The sequence below is a fragment of the Ovis aries genome, chromosome 3, assembly GCF_016772045.2.
Source record: "Ovis aries strain OAR_USU_Benz2616 breed Rambouillet chromosome 3, ARS-UI_Ramb_v3.0, whole genome shotgun sequence".
In the NCBI taxonomy this organism is placed as follows: domain Eukaryota; kingdom Metazoa; phylum Chordata; class Mammalia; order Artiodactyla; family Bovidae; genus Ovis; species Ovis aries.
The window spans coordinates 155,787,639-155,805,325 of NC_056056.1; the positions used below are offsets into that span (position 1 = coordinate 155,787,639).

Here is a 17,687-nt window from a genome sequence, read left to right on the forward strand (position 1 = left end):
GTTGAAGGAATGCATTTCATTCATTTAGATGATCGTTTCCAAACACACTCCCTCTAAAATATTCTTCAAGGGCCAAATATAAAATTATATACGACCAAAGGTATATTTCAGTTCTGAGGCAAACCAAAGTAAATACGTTGAAGGCAATTCTGTTTCAACTCACTCTGCTATGCCTAAGGATGTCATAGCTAATTCACCTTTTCTATTTGCATGTAGGCTCACATACTAAAATGAATTATGTAAATCACTTATATTTAAAAAGGTTACTTACACAAGTAATTAATCTAATGGACCTAAAAAGAGCTCAGTATATTCTAACCGTAGCATCTTAGGACTAACTGACTTTACTAGTCAACAAACACAACCGTTCAGCCATCTCAGGATCCTCTCTGTAGCACCCCTGAGAATCCACCATCTAGATGATGACAGTTATAAAGGGTTTATGTGTTGCCAAATGCATAATACGAGAATTGCTTTATAGCTGCTCATAATGTATCGTGTATTTATTTAGTTTGCATCAGATCTGACTTACCCGCTAAAGACTTCATTGTTATTTTTTCATGTTTTAAGGATGCAGAAAAAAAACGGCACCAATGTGCACCCCATTAGATCTTGTTTTCTTAGAAGGAACATTTCTTGGCCTTCTTTCTCTACATCTTGTAATATAGTCATCACACTCTACTGAACAAATGTGAATTCTGCAAATGTATTAAGACATGTGTAGGATGACAAATGAGATGAAGGAGCTGCTGAGGTCACAGTTAAATATGTGTCAATGCCATGCACTCCATGTAGTTAGAGAAGGTTACTGGCTACGGAGTTATTTTTCATCTACTTTTCAGACTCTGCTCTTTCAGGAATTAGAGCTTTGAAGGAAGTATGAATGTTTCAAATGATTAGCTGAAATTAGGTCCTAATTCATGGGGAATGTCATTCTGCAACACAAGAAGAGTTTGGTTGCCTCAATATGTTAGAACTATTAGGAATCCACTAACCTTTCCAATTAAGAAACAGTGGAAGGAGTGGGAATAGACTCTAGGCCAGCAATCTAACTTTTTACTGTTCCTAGAATGGGTAGCATACTTCTTGAGGGAGAGTTTCATGTTCAGTTTTAAGACAATATAAACAGTGTATAAACCAGTTAATGGTTCAATTACTGCTGGAGCCTGCATTAAGTTTCTCTAATTAGGCACTTTGTTTCAGGAGCATAAACTTTATTAATTTCTTAAAGAAGATCCTGAAGAATAAAAATGCTTTTTTAATGTGAACTAGTTGGCTCAAGAATGGCCATATTATTTTATCAAAACTTACTGACTATGAGAGGGGATTTTTCTTTAGGATACAACTTTATTTCAGGCGATGTAACCTTTATATGAACAATTCCTGTAATACTTTAATCTAGAAGAGCAACAAATATTTAAATGTAAATGATGAAAGGAGGCTATTAGTTGGCAACCTGGCTGAACTTAGTATTAAAACAAAAAGGGAAACCAAGAATAAAAGGTTATTAAAAGAAAAATGTTTGCACTAAGAAAGTTCTAAATAGAAATGTCTTAGGTTTTCATATTATTTTAAAAACATTTTCATCTTTACTCAGCTAATTAGCTAATCCTTCAGCTATCATTAGTATTTCATTTCATATAATGAATTTTGGAGTCAAGAAATAATGAATGTGCATGTTTTAATTTAATTTCATGGACACCAGATGCTTTGGTAGAGAATTTTTTACAGGAAGTGAAGCAATGGGCTATGCTCCACTGACCATTCAAACAAATCCCTTTGGGTCTCAGTTTCCCCATGGGAAATAGAGGAAAAATAGTTTTTCCTTTGTTGTGTTACAGTGATATTGTGGGGTTCTCAACTGACTGAGCACTTTTCAGAAGTGTAGAGATCACGATACCTGCTGCTTCACTGCTAGGACCAAAGATTCTTTAACACTGTCTGGAACGAAGAGGAGCTTACAGAAGTTAATTTTCCATGCTAAGTGGTTTGCTCCTCCTTTCACGCCTAAATTTGGTTTCCTTTAACTATTATTAATGAAAAATCTTTCAAAAACTTAACATGTGCCTTTGTATGATCTTCAGCAGTCATTCTTATACCGTGTTATCAAGTACAATGGAATTGTACAGCTGCCTCTACGAGCTGTTCTATATTCTTCTCTCTGCCAGGCCATCCGCTGCACATCTCAGCGCTTTCATTTCATCGTTCCCTTCTCTCCGTCTAATTTGCCCCTGTTTGTAAGCCCTGGGCTGGGAAACCAGATAATCAAATTTGACAATAATTTTATATTAAATTAGAGCCAATAAGGCTCTTCTGGGTTTAAGGCTAATAGCAACAGACTCGTGATTGCTCTTTAGGTTGTCCAGTGGCTTTCACTCAGTTCCAGGGTTAGGATTCATTTTTAAAGGTTGCCAGAGGCTTTAAATTTCTTCATGTATGTATGTTTGTATGTGTCTATCTATCCATATACATGCACACACACATATTTTGTAATCATTAGTGTACATATTCAATAAAAGATCGGTCTTTAAAGAAAGTAAGACACCATAACATATCATTAAGGGAAATCATCAATGATGTAGTTTCCTATATAAGTTCAGTCTTTGGAAACACTGCCTCCTAGGTTGATCTCCTCTTTTTTGTATAATTTACATGAGGGTCCAATATCCAGTATTAAATGTGCACCTGGTATTTAATATTGACTCTCTTATCAAACATATACAAAATTTGGTATATTTGACAAATACATAATGTAAAACCTAAGCATTTATCCGGTTTTACTAGAGGACTACTCCCCTTAAAATCAGTGTTTGATTTCTATAATTCTTTCCTCAGTAAAACCTATTTATAAACCGGTCTAATTTCCAACTGCAAACACTTTTCTTTTAAAGACCTTAAAAAATCCAGTTAAAGCCAAGCATGACTGTGATTTGAAAATGGTATCAAGAGTGAAAGAGGCTGTGCCCGCGACTTCCCTCGAGCACAGTACCTGGTGTCTTGCGTGTGAATTCCTTCGTCCTCGGCTAGAAGCATTATCAGAAATTCAGGGTGAAAAAGAAGACAGAGTAAACACAGCAGAGATCCAGATACAGACCACAGGGCCTTACAATTTGTCCAATATAATGAATTCCTCAAGTCATGGGAAATCAAAACTTGCTGTGCTTCAAAGCTAGCCTAACAATGGACTTTCAAGGTATATTTTGTGCCGTCTCATTTGCATGAGTAGAACTTAAGCATTTTATCAGGTAGCTCTTTTCCTTTTTGTACAAATTATGGCTTTTTTTTTTTTTTAAGAAGAGGACTTTCTCTTTTGCCAGTATAATAATACCCACGTTTATTCCCTCTTCTGAAGGCACTCAAACCAAACAGTCTTTCCTCTCTGACTTCAGGAAATATTATATTGATTTTCTGGGAAAGCAAAGAGCCCCAGGACAGACTTGGACATAATGACCTGCCTCCTTTTATGAGAGGCTGAGACCATTATAGTAAGAAGCGTGGAGATCAGCCACCCAGATGGCTGGTGCCAGTACCTTGATGAATGTTTCCAAATCCCCATTAAACAACTTAGCATTATACTGTGAGCGGGGTCTGGACTTCCTGTGTTTCTGGGGCTTAGGGGGAACATTTGGAGGCCTAAGGGAGGGAATATAATTACTGAGCATGGCAGAAATCAAACAACAAATGAAACACCCATAGGTCACATCAAAATTACAAGACACAGGAATTCTTGTGTTCCTTCCCCACCCCCACTCCCACCCATGGAGGAAAACAGTCCTTTCCCTTTCCCATTCATTTACTTTGACTTATGCATCAAAACCTATACCAGCTATTTAGTCACAGTATTCTTTTCTTGTAACTGACATTTGTTTGTTTGTTTTAAAAATGGTAAGCATCACCAAATGAAACTGCAAGCTCTTTGGCCAAGCATTATAAACCAACACCTGTGTTATTCGACTTGTAAGTCACACAAAAAACACAACATGTCATAAAAGTGAAGACTCTGAAAGATCCCAATATGATAAATTAAATGTAATATTTGTACTTACAATGTAATTCTTCAAGGCAAATAACATTGTATCTATTTGATATCCCTCAGGTAGTTACTAGGATTTTATTTTATGTAAAAGAAGCTATTAATGGGTCACAAGTGAAAAATAAGAGTTTTGTTTCAAAGCTACTTCTAGGGGCAGTGGGTCCAGGCTCACAAGAGTTATCATTTCTTTAAAAGAAACTAGTTCATCACCTAACTATCTGGAGAGAATTATGATGCACCTGTTTATTCTGTTCTGAACTCTCTCCATCCCCAGTCTACTTGCTGTGATGGACAAGTCAGTCTCTCTGGCATAGGCACATCCAGGGTACCATGTACAATATTTAGAAATCATGCATCATCTTGCTTTGTAACTGGAAAGAGGGAAACTTCTGCCCTCTCCCTTTAGAACAAAGAGAACCAGGATCACATGACTCAACTTCTACAACTCTCTTGCAAGGAATACATGGAAGAAGAGACTGAAGACCTTTCTCTGGACATTCCGATTTGAACTCCTTACTTAGAAGGCAGATATGAGGTGACATGGGCTTTCCTGGTGGCTCAGATGGTAAAGAATCCTCCTGCAATGCAGGAGACCTGGTTTCGATCCCTGTGTTGAGAAGATCTCCTGGAGAAGGGAATGGCAACCCACTCCAGTATTTCTGCCTGGAGAATTCCATGGACAGAGGAGACTGGTGGGCTACAGTCCATGGGATCGCAGAGTCGGACACAACTGAGTGACTAACACTTTCACTTTCATGAGGGTATATACCACACTTGGAAATCAGGTAAAGCCCCTTATTAAGCAGCAAACTGTCTAGGAAGAACTTCCTTTTCAGTTCATTAAAGTTCAAAAAGAGCAGTTTAAAAACAAAGGCCCAAGAGTTTATGTGGAAGCCTGGCTACCTTCCTAAGATATCACTACAGCCACTGGGATAGCCAGGGGAACAAACTTGCTGATACTGCCTTCCACAGCCAAATCTTAAGACTTTCCAACAGGTGGGCTCATATGACTGATGGAGTGTACAGCAAGCAATGCCTGAAGCTCCATGGTGCTTGAGAGGCTGAAAGGAGCCTTTGCAAGTGTCTAGAAACAAATATGGAAAATTCCTCCAAGTAGAAAGTCATAAACTACCACTGCTGAAATTTCTGAAACTTCGTTTATATACTGAATTCTGTGCCATTCACTGAAGAAAGGATCTGGTAGGTATAAACAAACAAAACAACTGCCCACCAATGAATTTAACCATATGTGCTTGACTTCATCCACTCTTTTCCTTATTTTAGAAGTATTTTAAAATGCATAGCTGATTTTTATTCAAGTATGGTAAGGCCAACAGATCAGAAGACAACTGTCATTAGAAAGATTGTTTCTTACTCATAGTTCCCAAGAGGCGAGGGCATGCTACTGCATGGGGGTGAGGGGCACATGGGGAAATAGCAGTCAGGAGGAAGAAACAGTGAGGGAAAATGTGAGCCTTTGCTGTGGTTCCCATGGGAAGGAACACGCAAGGCAGGGTAAGCAGGTTTAAGACTGGCTAGTCCGTCAATGCAAGATCAAACCAGTCCATCCTAAAGGAAATCAACCCTGAATATTCACTGGAAGGACTGATGCTGAAGCTTAAGCTCCAATACTGTGGCCACTTGATGTGAAGAGCCAACTCACTGGAAAAGACCCTAGTACTGGGAAAGACTGAGGGCAGGAGGAGAAGCGGGGGGACAGAGGATGAGATGACTGGATGGCATCATCGATTCAATGGATACGGTCTGAGCAAATTCCATAAAATAGTGAAGGCCAGGGAAGCCTGATGTATTGTAGTCCATGGGGTCACAAAGAGCCAGACACAACTGACTGACTGAATGACAAGTCCTTGAATACTTTTGGTAGGCTCTAGGGGATGGGAGCTGTCCCTAGTTGTCTGGCAACTGGCCTTCGGGTGACTGGGGAAGGTAAGTAGCGGCCCTACGTATAAAGGCTTGAAAAAGGAGGTGGTTGAGGGTATGGGCTCTGGACTGGTTGCTTTATATACAAAAGGCACACTCGTAAGAAAGCCCTTTACTATCTCTAGGAACTGACTAACCGTTAGAGGGACAGTCCCTCCAGGGTCAGCAAGTCCCCAGGAAGACAAAGCATCAAATACAGAAACTAGAAAAATGTGGTTATTATGACAAGGTCCAATAGAACTTCACATCTGGTGCTATCTGGAGCAGCTGAGGAAGCTAAGGGAATAGGAACACAAGCTCATTCTGTTTGGTTACTTATTTGTGGGACAAGCAAATACTGCAGCTGTAGGCAAAGCCCTGGAGAATTATTCCCACATTGCTAGAGATGCAGAGTACCTCTGGCTGAGGCTAAGAGAGGAATGTCTCGAGTCGTCTACCAAAAGTCTGAAAAGTGCCTCTCCTGATGAATCTAAAGTATGAAGCAAATATGAAAAGCTGTGAGAGGGACCTGAGGTTAGAATAAACTGAGAGCTCATCAAGGTACTTCCCATGGCGGAGCTGGCTTGGCAGGCAGACTGGTGTACCGATGGTTCTGGCTCTACTATGTACACGCCAGGTGGACGCCAGACTCCACGTTCATTCAACATTCAAATCGTGTGACTTGTTCTGGTCCTGTACCTGCCACACAATTTCTGGATAATCTGGCTTTCCATGTAGAATGCCCATGTGGATGAGAGGAAGTACCAGTCAGAAGGATGTGAACATGAAGTCTGCTGTGGTGGTTTAGTTGCTAAGTTGTGTCCAACTCTTGCAACTCCATGGATTGTAGCCTGCCAGGCTCCTCTATCCATGGTTTTCTCCAGGCAAGAATACTGGAGTGGGTTACCATTTCCTTCTCCAGAGGGTCTTCCAGTCTGCTGGGCAATTATATTAATAGCAGTCATTGAGAATTTACATATTTGAACTTCTGCCTTTAAAAAGATCTTTTAAAAGGGTACCTAATATGAATTATAATTTATAAACAGGTAAAAGAGTTGATACGTACAGGAGACATTAACTGTGACACAACTGATATATAACCATGCAGGAGTAATATGCCTCTTTGTTACTGACATAGGGAAGAAAAACTAGTATTTTCATAAAGTTTAGGTAAGTCAGTAGCTATGTCTTTCTGGTTGGTTCACCAAGATATAAGAGGGGTTTCCTTTTGAATAAACTACCTAGCAAGAACATCACAGAATCTGAAAATCAACTTGACCATTACCACAACTGACACACCAGTGTTCTAAATGCCTCCTACCTCAAAGAGAACTCAACTTTAAAGGGGCAATGTCTTGTTATGTCAATTAGGATAATTTCTGGCTGTTGCACAAATGTTGGCAGAGAAAAAGAAAAGTTGCCATAAACTTTCCCAAACCCAAATCAGAATCTGCGTCCAAAAAGGCTTCTCCTTCTCAGCAGAAGCTTCAAAAGCTTTCTAAGAATTTATAAAAGGGGGGAAAAAAGGAAGAACAAAAGGAAGTGCAATACTGTACTAGGCATTAAAAGTTAAAATTTTAAAGCAAACCGAACAGGGACTGAGCTAAAATCCAAGAATATTCAACATAGCTCTAGTTTTTATGACATACAGAAGCAAGAAGTAACTAGCCAGACACTGTACATATGCACATAATATTGCTTGTTAACTAAATTACCAAAAGTCTTCCCGACTCTTTTTAGAAATTTAAAGTTCTTTGGATTAGATAAATCAAACCCATTCAATTTCTATCCTTTTTTTTTTTTTTTTTAAACTGACACTACTCATTAAAGAGCTTTACAGTTCCAGTGGGAAACCCTCAGATCTGCCAGGGCAACTCTGGTTTCATGAGAACCCCAAACACTTCCTGTTACTGTCTTGTCAAGCCCAAACTATCTTCCAAGTTCATTAACAAAATATGTTCATTCTTGCAACATTTAATTGGTTGCTGGTTGAAAGAGAGAAGAGAGTGAGACACAATGAATATGTTAAAATATTTTCCTACCTTGTAGTCATATATTCAGCTCTATGACCTGCAGGAAAGAAAAAAAAAAAAGTCAACTGAATGGAATCAGTGGAATGCATTGGGTAATCTTTTATATCATCTGTCCCTTGATTTATGATGCTGAGTTTATAATAACTCACACATTTTACGGTGGACAGCATGAAGACAGCATATACAGATAGACAAAAAATTCAAAGTAAGTATTTCATGAAATCTATACATAAAAAATAAATTCCATAGATTAAAGAAATGTTTCACTTGGCAGTCTGAGGCAGGGAGCTTTATTTTTTATTATTATTTTTTAAACAAGAAATAACTGCTTGATCTTAACTGTAAGTTCAAAGATGAAATACAAATAAAACACAACCAAGATTTCAACATTAGTTATTCCCTCTGTCTTGACTGATAACTGTGAGAGAGAAGCAGGGGGTCAGGTAGGGTTAGGAGAACTCAATTTGTTTTAAATTGGTGTTCTTTCGAGAATATGAAATCAGGCAGAGAAGTTGTACTCTACAATCAGAAATGACATTTGCAGATATTAAAGTACAAGGATCTTAAATTATGCTACATTATACCAACTAGTAAGCTAAAAGCCTTTCACAGAATTCCCTGTCATTCAAAACATGAGGTTCTTATACATTCAGGCTTCTTGGTTTGTTTTAAGCAGCTCTCTTTTTGTGGTGCTCTAATAATTTGAGCTAATTTCAAGTCTGAATGCGTCTATGGTGGCTGTCTGCTCTTTCTTATATTTAGGGTGGAGTAGTGGGAAGGGGTGTGGGAGAGTTGAACCATTCAACTGGTTTGTTTGCAAAATGATGATATGGTCCTGAAAATGCTTGAAAATACAGCTGGCAGAGAAGTGTCATGTTGCAGCACCAACAGGTGAGACCAGCCCATCAGATCACAATGCAATGATTCAGGCTTGTAGGGCAAGGCCAATACAACAATGGTAGAGAGTGCTGGCTAGCTGGGAACTGTGAATGAATACTCCCAGGCTGCAACAGAATCTTTTACCCTACCATCTGCTTTTGAATAACAAGTAACATAAAGTATTTGGTTAATATCTATTTATTAAATAGGAGGCACCAGTTCATATCAGAGCAAACCTTTCTCAACACAGATGCAGGCTACTGTAAATCTTGGTAGAATCTATCCTTGGCCAAGACTTGGGGTTGGGGAGTGGGAAAGGGAGATGAATCTGATTTTTTCCTCCACTACGCAGTTCCTTCCTTTTGCTGGCTTTCTGCTACTTTAAAAAGAAAAGAAAGATACAGAACTCCAAAAGAATATATAATAGTTATTCCTAAATGGATGGGAGAGAAGGTCTATGGGAAGGTGGAGAGAGCAGACAGTGAGCTAAGTGTGATGTCCTAGGGGATGGCCTTCAGCAGGAAGTTGGCAGTATAGGGTTACTGCACAGAGAGAAGACAGGGCTGGAGGTTAAGATTTAAGAGCTGCTACTCTTTAGATTGTGTTGGGGCCATGAGAGTGAGCTGAGATCACCCAGGGTGAGTCAGTAGAATGAACAAAGGATTGAGAGCAGAGGAAATAGCTGACTTCTACTGTACTGTATTGTCATGTTGCATACTTTATTACAACACAAAAGTATGACATAAAATACATGTATTAGTAAGAACAATAAAAACAGCAATGATGTCTAACATTTATCGACACTGTTCTAAGCACTTTCTGAAGAGTAATACAATTTTTATGACTTTATGAAGTAGGTACTATAATATTGCTAGACTGAGCCTATACAAGACAAGTGATTCGTCCAAGGTCACATGGTCAGTATGTGGTGGGTCTGGCACTAAAGCCCAGGTTTGTTTTAATTCTAGACCCAAGCTCCCAAATATATTGTAAAATGCATATCTTTTTCTCCCCAGCAAACACTCAGAAAAACCCTAGAAGACGGGTAGAGATATCTGTCTGCCTCATACGGATAAAGCCAAATACAAAATACTGAAGATTTAATAAATTAAATAAATTTTAAAAACAATGTTAATACCTATCAAATTAAAGAGAACCACAGATGTTAATAACTTCCAAGTGATTTAAAAAGATGCTAATGATAATTAAAAGACACTTACTCTTTGGAAGAAAAGTTATGACCAACCTAGATAGCATATTCAAAACCAGAGACATTATTTTGCTGACTAAGGTCCGTCTAGTCAAGGCTATGGTTTTTCCAGTAGTCATGTATGGATGTGAGAGTTGGACTGTGAAGAAGGCTGAGCGCCAAAGAATTGATGCTTTTGAACTGTGGTGTTGGAGAAGACTCTTGAGAGTCCCTTGGACTGCAAGGAGATCCAACCAGTCCATTCTGAAGGAGATCAGCCCTGGGATTTCTTTGGAAGGAATGATACTAAAGCTGAAGCTCCAGTACTTTGGCCACCTCATGTGAAGAGTTGACTCATTGAAAAGACTCTGATGCTGGGAGGGATTGGGGGCAGGAAGAAAAGGGGATGACAGAGGATGAGATGGCTAGATGGCATCACTGACTCGATGGATGTGAGTCTGAGTGAACTCTAGGAGTTGGTGATGGACAGGGAGGCGTGGCGTGCTGCGATTCATGGGGTCACAAGGAGTCGGACACGCCTGAGTGACTGAACTGAACTGAATGATAATTCCTTAGAAACTAAACGCTTTACAATGTTGAAATTTTACTATTTTTGTTAAAATATCCTAATTGAATAGTCTCTAGATTTAGAAAATGATCAGATATAAAATGGCTTAAAATCATTTTGCTCCATCCATCCATGGTTAATAGTATTTGATAAAAAATTAAAAACCTATAAAAGATACATTTTGATTAATGAATCAAGAGCAAGCTTTGTGAGAACTATCATTCATAGTATAAGCACCACCACCACATCCATTGTTTTTTTCTGCTAATAGTACTCAGTGTGTCCTAACTGATGAATGAGGTTTTATTTTTTAATCAGTATCATCATTAATAGATCAATAACACATAAGCTTAGAAGAAATCTGCTTCCCAGAGAAATGTGAAAGCTTCCAGTGGTCTGAGGATTAGATTTCAATCACTTTCTTTGGAAGGCTACTTAATTATTAAAAACAACAGACAACTCCTTCTACCCCAATACAAGCCATTTGGAGGAAAAATAAAATGACCCAGGATTATCTTGCTCTTGGTACAAACAGCTACTTTGACTACTTTTAAAATTTACTTGAGAATTAGGAAGTGAATTATTTTTCAAGCCCAAATGTATTTTATGTCCACAGAGTAAAAGTGAAAACCAAAATATAATTTGGTGGCAATCTGAGTCCCCAAACTAGATAAAATATTGAAAATGCATGCAGCTCACACTGAATGGAGGCATCCTGGATTTTGTCCCTAATGAATGATTGATAAGGACTTGTGGCGTTACTTTCCAGCCCTTTATCTTCCTTAAAAATACCAACTACTGCAGTACTTTTCTAAAAAAAATAATTATTCACAATCAGCTTTTCTTTTGAAAGTATATTTGTACTTTGACTCAAAGACAAAGGAGTGAGTGATGATAGTCTATTTAATTCCTATGTCCAGAGCTAAAAACAATATAACATGGAACTCAGTTTTCAGTGTTAGGTTATCTATGTTTAGCAAAAATTACACTGATTTTTACAACCTGTTAACTCCAAATGCTGCACTCAAAGAAGTCATGTGAACACCAAGGCTCATTACTAAAAAAGAACAAAATTTCTGTGCTTCAGTTTTACAGACATATAGCTCATTTTCCATGCTTGATTTAACATCTCCTATTTAAAAACAAAGACATCACAAAATGATATAATGGTGTTGCTGAAGGATGAAGAAGACGATGATGACACCTTTGGCCTTAACTCATCGTATGTTTTTTTTTCTATTTCAGTTGTTTTCAAAGATTTGGAATTCTGATATTTGACAGTGCCACTTTAAGAGCCCAATCTAGCTGCTCTGCAATGCTATAAATCAAAGGACTTACTGGGCCACTGGTAGCCTGCCAAAAGCGAGCAGTAAGACAGGCCAAACACATGTCCGTAGTTACAGTTTCAGCTGTGTACGATCAACTGCTAAATCCCCAAGTTAGGCTCTATTTGTTTTACTATGAAGGCAGTTTTTGCAGCAATGAGCCTAGTATAACTCAGAGATGTGGTTTCTATATAAAAAGTCAAGACTGACCCCAAACGCACTGTTTAATTCTGATCTACTATCAGTTAGCCAACTCCAGAGTTGGAGCCCTTCTTAAGGGCTCGCCACTGGATAATCTCACTGTGGGACAGGCACCATTAACTTTCCTGGTCACGCCTTGGTGTAAACCCATTAATGTGAACAGGGCTTGTGTGGAAAGCTGAAGGGCTCACAAGAACTGAAAGATGGGGCATGTCCTCCACGCTCGGTCTTTCGCTGGGCAAAGCTGCTACCATCAAGCCCAGGCTGTGACCAAGGGCTGGGGAGCAGAGAGGTCTGCAGCCAGTGTGTCTGCTGGCCCTGGATGAGAACAATCCAGTTTTTTGTGCAGAAAAAAATCCAATTCAGTGAACATCTGGAATACCTGAACATAGCTTGTGTCAACAGGACACTGGAAACCACTGAAAGAAATTACAAGAGAAATCCTGGCACAGAGTTCACCAGGTATGATATAGTTTTATACAATTCAGCAGCTAAAGACAGAATCTGGCTAAAATATAACCTTAGCCAATAATGGCATATAACATCATATCAACCAGTGGGGGCTTCCTCTCCAGGAGACAGAAGGGAATCTACGCAGAATGAGTACCATAAAGGTTTCAGAATGTGATCAGAGTACTAACACATGTCTGCCTGCGGCTCCAAGAATGAATTCACCCACTACTTCATTCCCTCCAACTCACAATTTCTTAAGTGGTGTCTCCAGTCCTGTAAGTATTCAGCTGCACTTAAGATAATTTATGCTTTGGGATGGGCAATGACCTTGAGGCATCACTGAAATATAAGGCATTTGTGAAAAATGGAGAAAAAGAAAAAGACTTCACATATTATGAGGAGAAAAACAAGAAAAAGACATAATAGCTGAGGTAAGACAATTATTCAAAGAAAAAAAGGGCTTTTTCTTTTTAAGGCTCAAACTTCTGTTACAGAAAAACTGAAAGACTGGTACAGGGAACATTCTTATACCTTCACATAGATTTCCCAACTGATAAAATTTTACAATAATGACTTTATTTCCTTCTCTCTCCCTCATTCTTACATATGTCTTTTTTCCTGAACCATCTGAAAGTAAGTTGCAGAATTAGGACACTTAGCAAGCATTTCTTAATAATAAGAATATTCTCCTTCATAAATTTATCATATCTAGGGAAATGAAAAATTCATTCAATAATGTCATATAATATAGTCTGTATTTAAATTTCCCCAATTATCACTAAAGCATCTTTTATAACTTTTGAATCATGATTATGATTTTTGATTCATAATTGAATGAATATCTACACATTATATTTAGTTACTTGATTTTTTGGTCACCTGATGTGAAGAGCTGATTCACTGGAAAAGCCCCTGATGCTGGGAAAGATTGAGGGCAGGAGGAGAGGGGGATGACAGAGGGTGAAATGGTTGGATGGCATCACCGATTCAATGGACATGAGTTTGAGCAAACTCTGGGAGATATTGAAAGGACAGGGAAGCCTGGCTTGCTGCATGCAGTCCATTGGGTTGCAGAATCAGACATGACTTAGTAACAATAATTTTTTAAGACACTTTTTAGTACTTTGTTATTTTTTTTTTTTCTAAGTAAAATTGGCCTTTTATCTTAGAGTCTGGCATTCTAACTGCAATTCATGGTATTTCAGGTTACGATAACCTTTCTACATGTGGACATTCCCTGAGGATAATGAGTCCTTTGGAGGAGACCAGGAGATAAGGTGATAGAAACACCTTGTTTTCTGGGCAGGAAAGTTCTAAAACTGTAGGAGGCAAGAGTTTAGGTCAACTCTTTTCAGCCTGAGTTGTTCACACAACTTGCTCCCTGATTTCCCTCTCCCATCTGTATTGTCTTTCACTTTTTATAACTTCCAGCAAGATCTAGTGTGAAAAATAAGAATTAACTGTGTTACCGACTGGTACTGAGGTACTTAGGACAGGGACCTGGTGGGTTTTTTCTCCCTTTTTTAAATTTCACAAAGATGAAAAGAGAAAAACATCTATACTAACACTATCCCTTTGCTTGTAATCCTTTCTCTCTCCTCAGTTTTCCCATCTGTGAAAAAGGGGGAAATAGTCCTCAGTTAAATATACAGCTCAGAACAATGCCTGGCACACAGAGAGCTTTCTATAAGTGGTTGCTATTGTTGTTTTATTTTTACTAGATACAGTAATAGAATGAAACTATTTCTCAACTAAGACCAATCTTACTGGGGCTGGGGGGAGTAGAGGGGGAGAAGGCACCCAAACTGGTTTAACTGGTTTCTAGAGTCCAAAAAGGCAATAGATGAGACAACAAATACCAGCCCATTTAAACAAAAGGGGTGGGACTGGAAGGGTGGGGAAGTACACCAAGGACAGGAAGAAGTGACTGGGGCAGAAGAGGGGGGCTGTCAGCAGGTGGGAACAGGCGCAGTTCCTTATACTTCTGTACTCCTAGAAGCACTGGGGCTCTGAAGACCCTTCTTTGCAGCTCTGTGTTGGCTTTGCAGCCCTAGATTTCACTGTTTTGCCTCCAAGTCAGCATAAAGTTTATAGGGAAAATAATTTCAGAGAATCCCCTGGTTGCCCAGTGGTTAGCACTCTGCCCCCCTTACTGATGGGAGCCTGGGTTCTGTCCCTGACTGGGGAGCTAAATCCCATAAATTGCGTGTTGGTGTTTAGTCACTCAGCCATGTCTGAGTCTTCTGCGACCACACAGACTCTGGCCCGCCAGGCTCCTCTGTCAATGGGATTTTCCAGGCAAGAATACTGGAGTGGGTTGCCTTTTCCTTCTCCAGGGGATCTTTACAACCCAGGGATTGAACCCACGTCTCCTGCTTGGCAGGCAGAACCACTGAGCCACCTGGGAAGTATGGCACAGCCTCCAAAAGAAAAAAGGATAAAAGGAAATAGTTCCAGGGAAAATTTGATTCTTACACAGATAAAGCCAAATCTAAACATATGCTGTTCTCTGCTTCTTCCAGCACAAATTCACGGTTCATATTCTTCATGGAACACATACACAACACAAGATATAATCCAGGTCATCTCCCCAACTCCGTCAGATAACTGACCTTCTCCAAGCGTCCTCTGCAACAAGTCATGCTTGGCTTGAAGTTTTGTGATGAGATTACTACCCTCCAAATATTCTCTGAGTTTCTGCAAAAGGAAAAATACATTTTTAACTTTAAAAGAAACTATGTGATGTCAAGGAACTTCCCACAGGATATCTAAAAATCCAGCCATTCTTACCTTCTAGATCCTAGAATCTTGCTATGCAAAGTATGCTTCTGATGCAGACCAGTGGCATCAGCCTATTAGAGGTGTGAACTCTCAGTGACCCCCCATGCCAGGACTACTGGCATCAGAACCTGCATTTTAACAAGCTCTCGTGGTGACATGTATGTTCATGAGATTGTTTAAAAGTTCTGTTTTAGAGCTGCCCTTTTTAACTTTGTCTGCATATCAGCACTATTTCCTAAACCGTATCCTAGAATTGCTGAATTGGGAACTCTGGTCTTAATAAAGAACCCTAGATGATTCTGATACAATTCCAAAAGCAGAGCTGAGGGACCCTAGATTGGAGCCCCAAAGAGGCTGGGCAAGCGGCAGGCGTACCATGAAGTAGAACTGCTCGGTCTCCTGCTGGTTGGCTCTTCTCTTGGCGATGCTGGGCTTACTCAGATAGGTTTCAGAGACTGTGGACTTCACAGACTCTGTGGAGCGACTGTGCTGGAAGCATTCAGAAACATCGTAGTCCTCGATAGTGACCATATCCTGTATTGTCTGCAGGGTGGCCTCAGTCGTTTTCTTAACCTGGGAACAGGAGTACATCTCTCCAGTGAGTACCTTATTTCATGAATCCCACACTCGGTGAGAAACCACTCTGTCAGTCAGAAATGGGGGCACAGGCCCTCCCGTCCAAAGTTCAGAGTCCATTGGGGGAATAGCAAGGAGATCAAACCAGTCAATCCTAAAGGAAATCAACACTGATTATTCATTGAAAGGGCTGATGCTCAAACTCCAACACTTTGGCCAGCTGATGCAAAGAGCCGACTTACTGAAGACCCTGATGCTGGGCAAGACTGAGGGCAAGGGGAGAAGGGGGCGACAGGATGAGATGGTTGGATGGCATCACCAACTCAATGGACATGAGTCTGAGCAAGCTTGGGGAGAAGGTGAAGGACTGGGAAGCCTGGTGTGCTGCAGTTCATGGGGTCTCAAAGAGTCGGACACAACTTAGCAGATGAACAATAACAGGGGAGAGAGACAGGTAAATAATACCTCATGTCACAAATATAAGGAGAGGCTTTATTCCAAATTATCCTAAGGAGGACATCATTCATATATGAGTTCTTGTAAATCTCATGTATCATCAGGTACTCTCTCAATTAAACTTTGTTTTAAAGAACCTTCAGTTTAACTGAAATTACACACAGAAAAATGCATAAACAATAAGTATGGCTTTATGAATTATCATCGACTGAACATGTTTATGTGATTACCACTCAGATAAAGAAATCTAGTACATTATGAGTACCCTCTGCTTCTCCCAATCACTACACATGCTTTTCTCCTCCCCAAAGGTAGTAACTAAGTACTACAGTATGTAGGATTTTTGTTTTGCTTCTTTTGCTCAGCTTTATATAGTAAGATTTATTCATTTCTTCTGAGTATACTATTTCACTGCTGAATATTCATTGTAAGAATACATTATAATTCATCCCTTTTACTGTTGATAGATGACTTATTTCTGATTTGGGGCCACTATGAATAATATTGCAATGAACACATTTTTGCTGGGCCACATATACTTGAGCAGACTTGCGGCTTATTGGGTATTGCAGACTGTTTTGCCAAGTTATTATTCTCATTTGTATTCCCACCAACACAGGAGGAGAATTCCTATTACTCCAAATCCTCAACAGTTGGTACTGTCAGTTTAAAAAAATTAAACCATTATGTTGATGGAACTTCCTTGGCAGTTCAGTGGTTAAGATTCTGTACTTCTACTGCTGGGTGCATGGGTTTGTCCCTGGTTGGGGAACCAGGATCCCACATGCCTTGTGGCACGGCCAAAAGAAAAAACAAAAACCAAATAAATCATTACACTGGGTGTGTAACTGCCTCACATTGTGGTTTTAATATGCATTTCTCTGATGGCTGAGATTGAGCACATCATCACATGTTTAAGGCAATTTAGATTCTCTCTCTTGGACACAGTTTGTTTAAATCTCTTGCTCAATCTTATACTGGGTGATGAGCCTTTCTCTTACTGATTTGTAATATGTATATTAGTTTTTTGTTAGCTATATGTGTTGCAAATATCTTTTCCTACTCTGTACTGGGCCTTTTTACTCTTTCTATAGTATTTAGACAAACAGTCTCTAGTTTTAATGTAATCAATTGACCAATCCTTTCCTTGGAAATCAGGGCTTTTTGCGTCCTATTTAAGAAACATTTTCCCATCTCATAAGTAGTCATAAGCAGCATACGATTTTATGCTATCTTCTGGGAGCTTTTCAATTTATCTTCCACAATTAGGCTA

The 17,687-nt window shown here is 39.3% G+C and overlaps 1 protein-coding gene across 4 annotated transcripts in view; it reads right to left on the minus strand.

Annotated features, from left to right (window-relative positions):
- SRGAP1 (SLIT-ROBO Rho GTPase activating protein 1) overlaps positions 1-17,687 on the minus strand; it is a 298,594-nt gene that overhangs the window by 41,343 nt on the left and 239,564 nt on the right. For 2 of the 4 annotated variants that reach the window (XM_004006501.6, XM_042246974.2), the window contains exons 9-12: positions 15,758-15,955; positions 15,214-15,298; positions 7,996-8,023; positions 3,531-3,633 (exon numbers count right to left, since the gene is read on the minus strand). In XM_004006501.6, coding sequence (XP_004006550.3) covers positions 3,531-3,633; positions 7,996-8,023; positions 15,214-15,298; positions 15,758-15,955 — 414 coding nt within the window. Of the gene's footprint in view, positions 1-2,989; positions 3,024-3,530; positions 3,634-7,995; positions 8,024-15,213; positions 15,299-15,757; positions 15,956-17,687 lie in introns of all 4 variants that reach the window. The other 2 variants (XM_027967491.3, XM_060412870.1) reach the window with 2 other exon arrangements.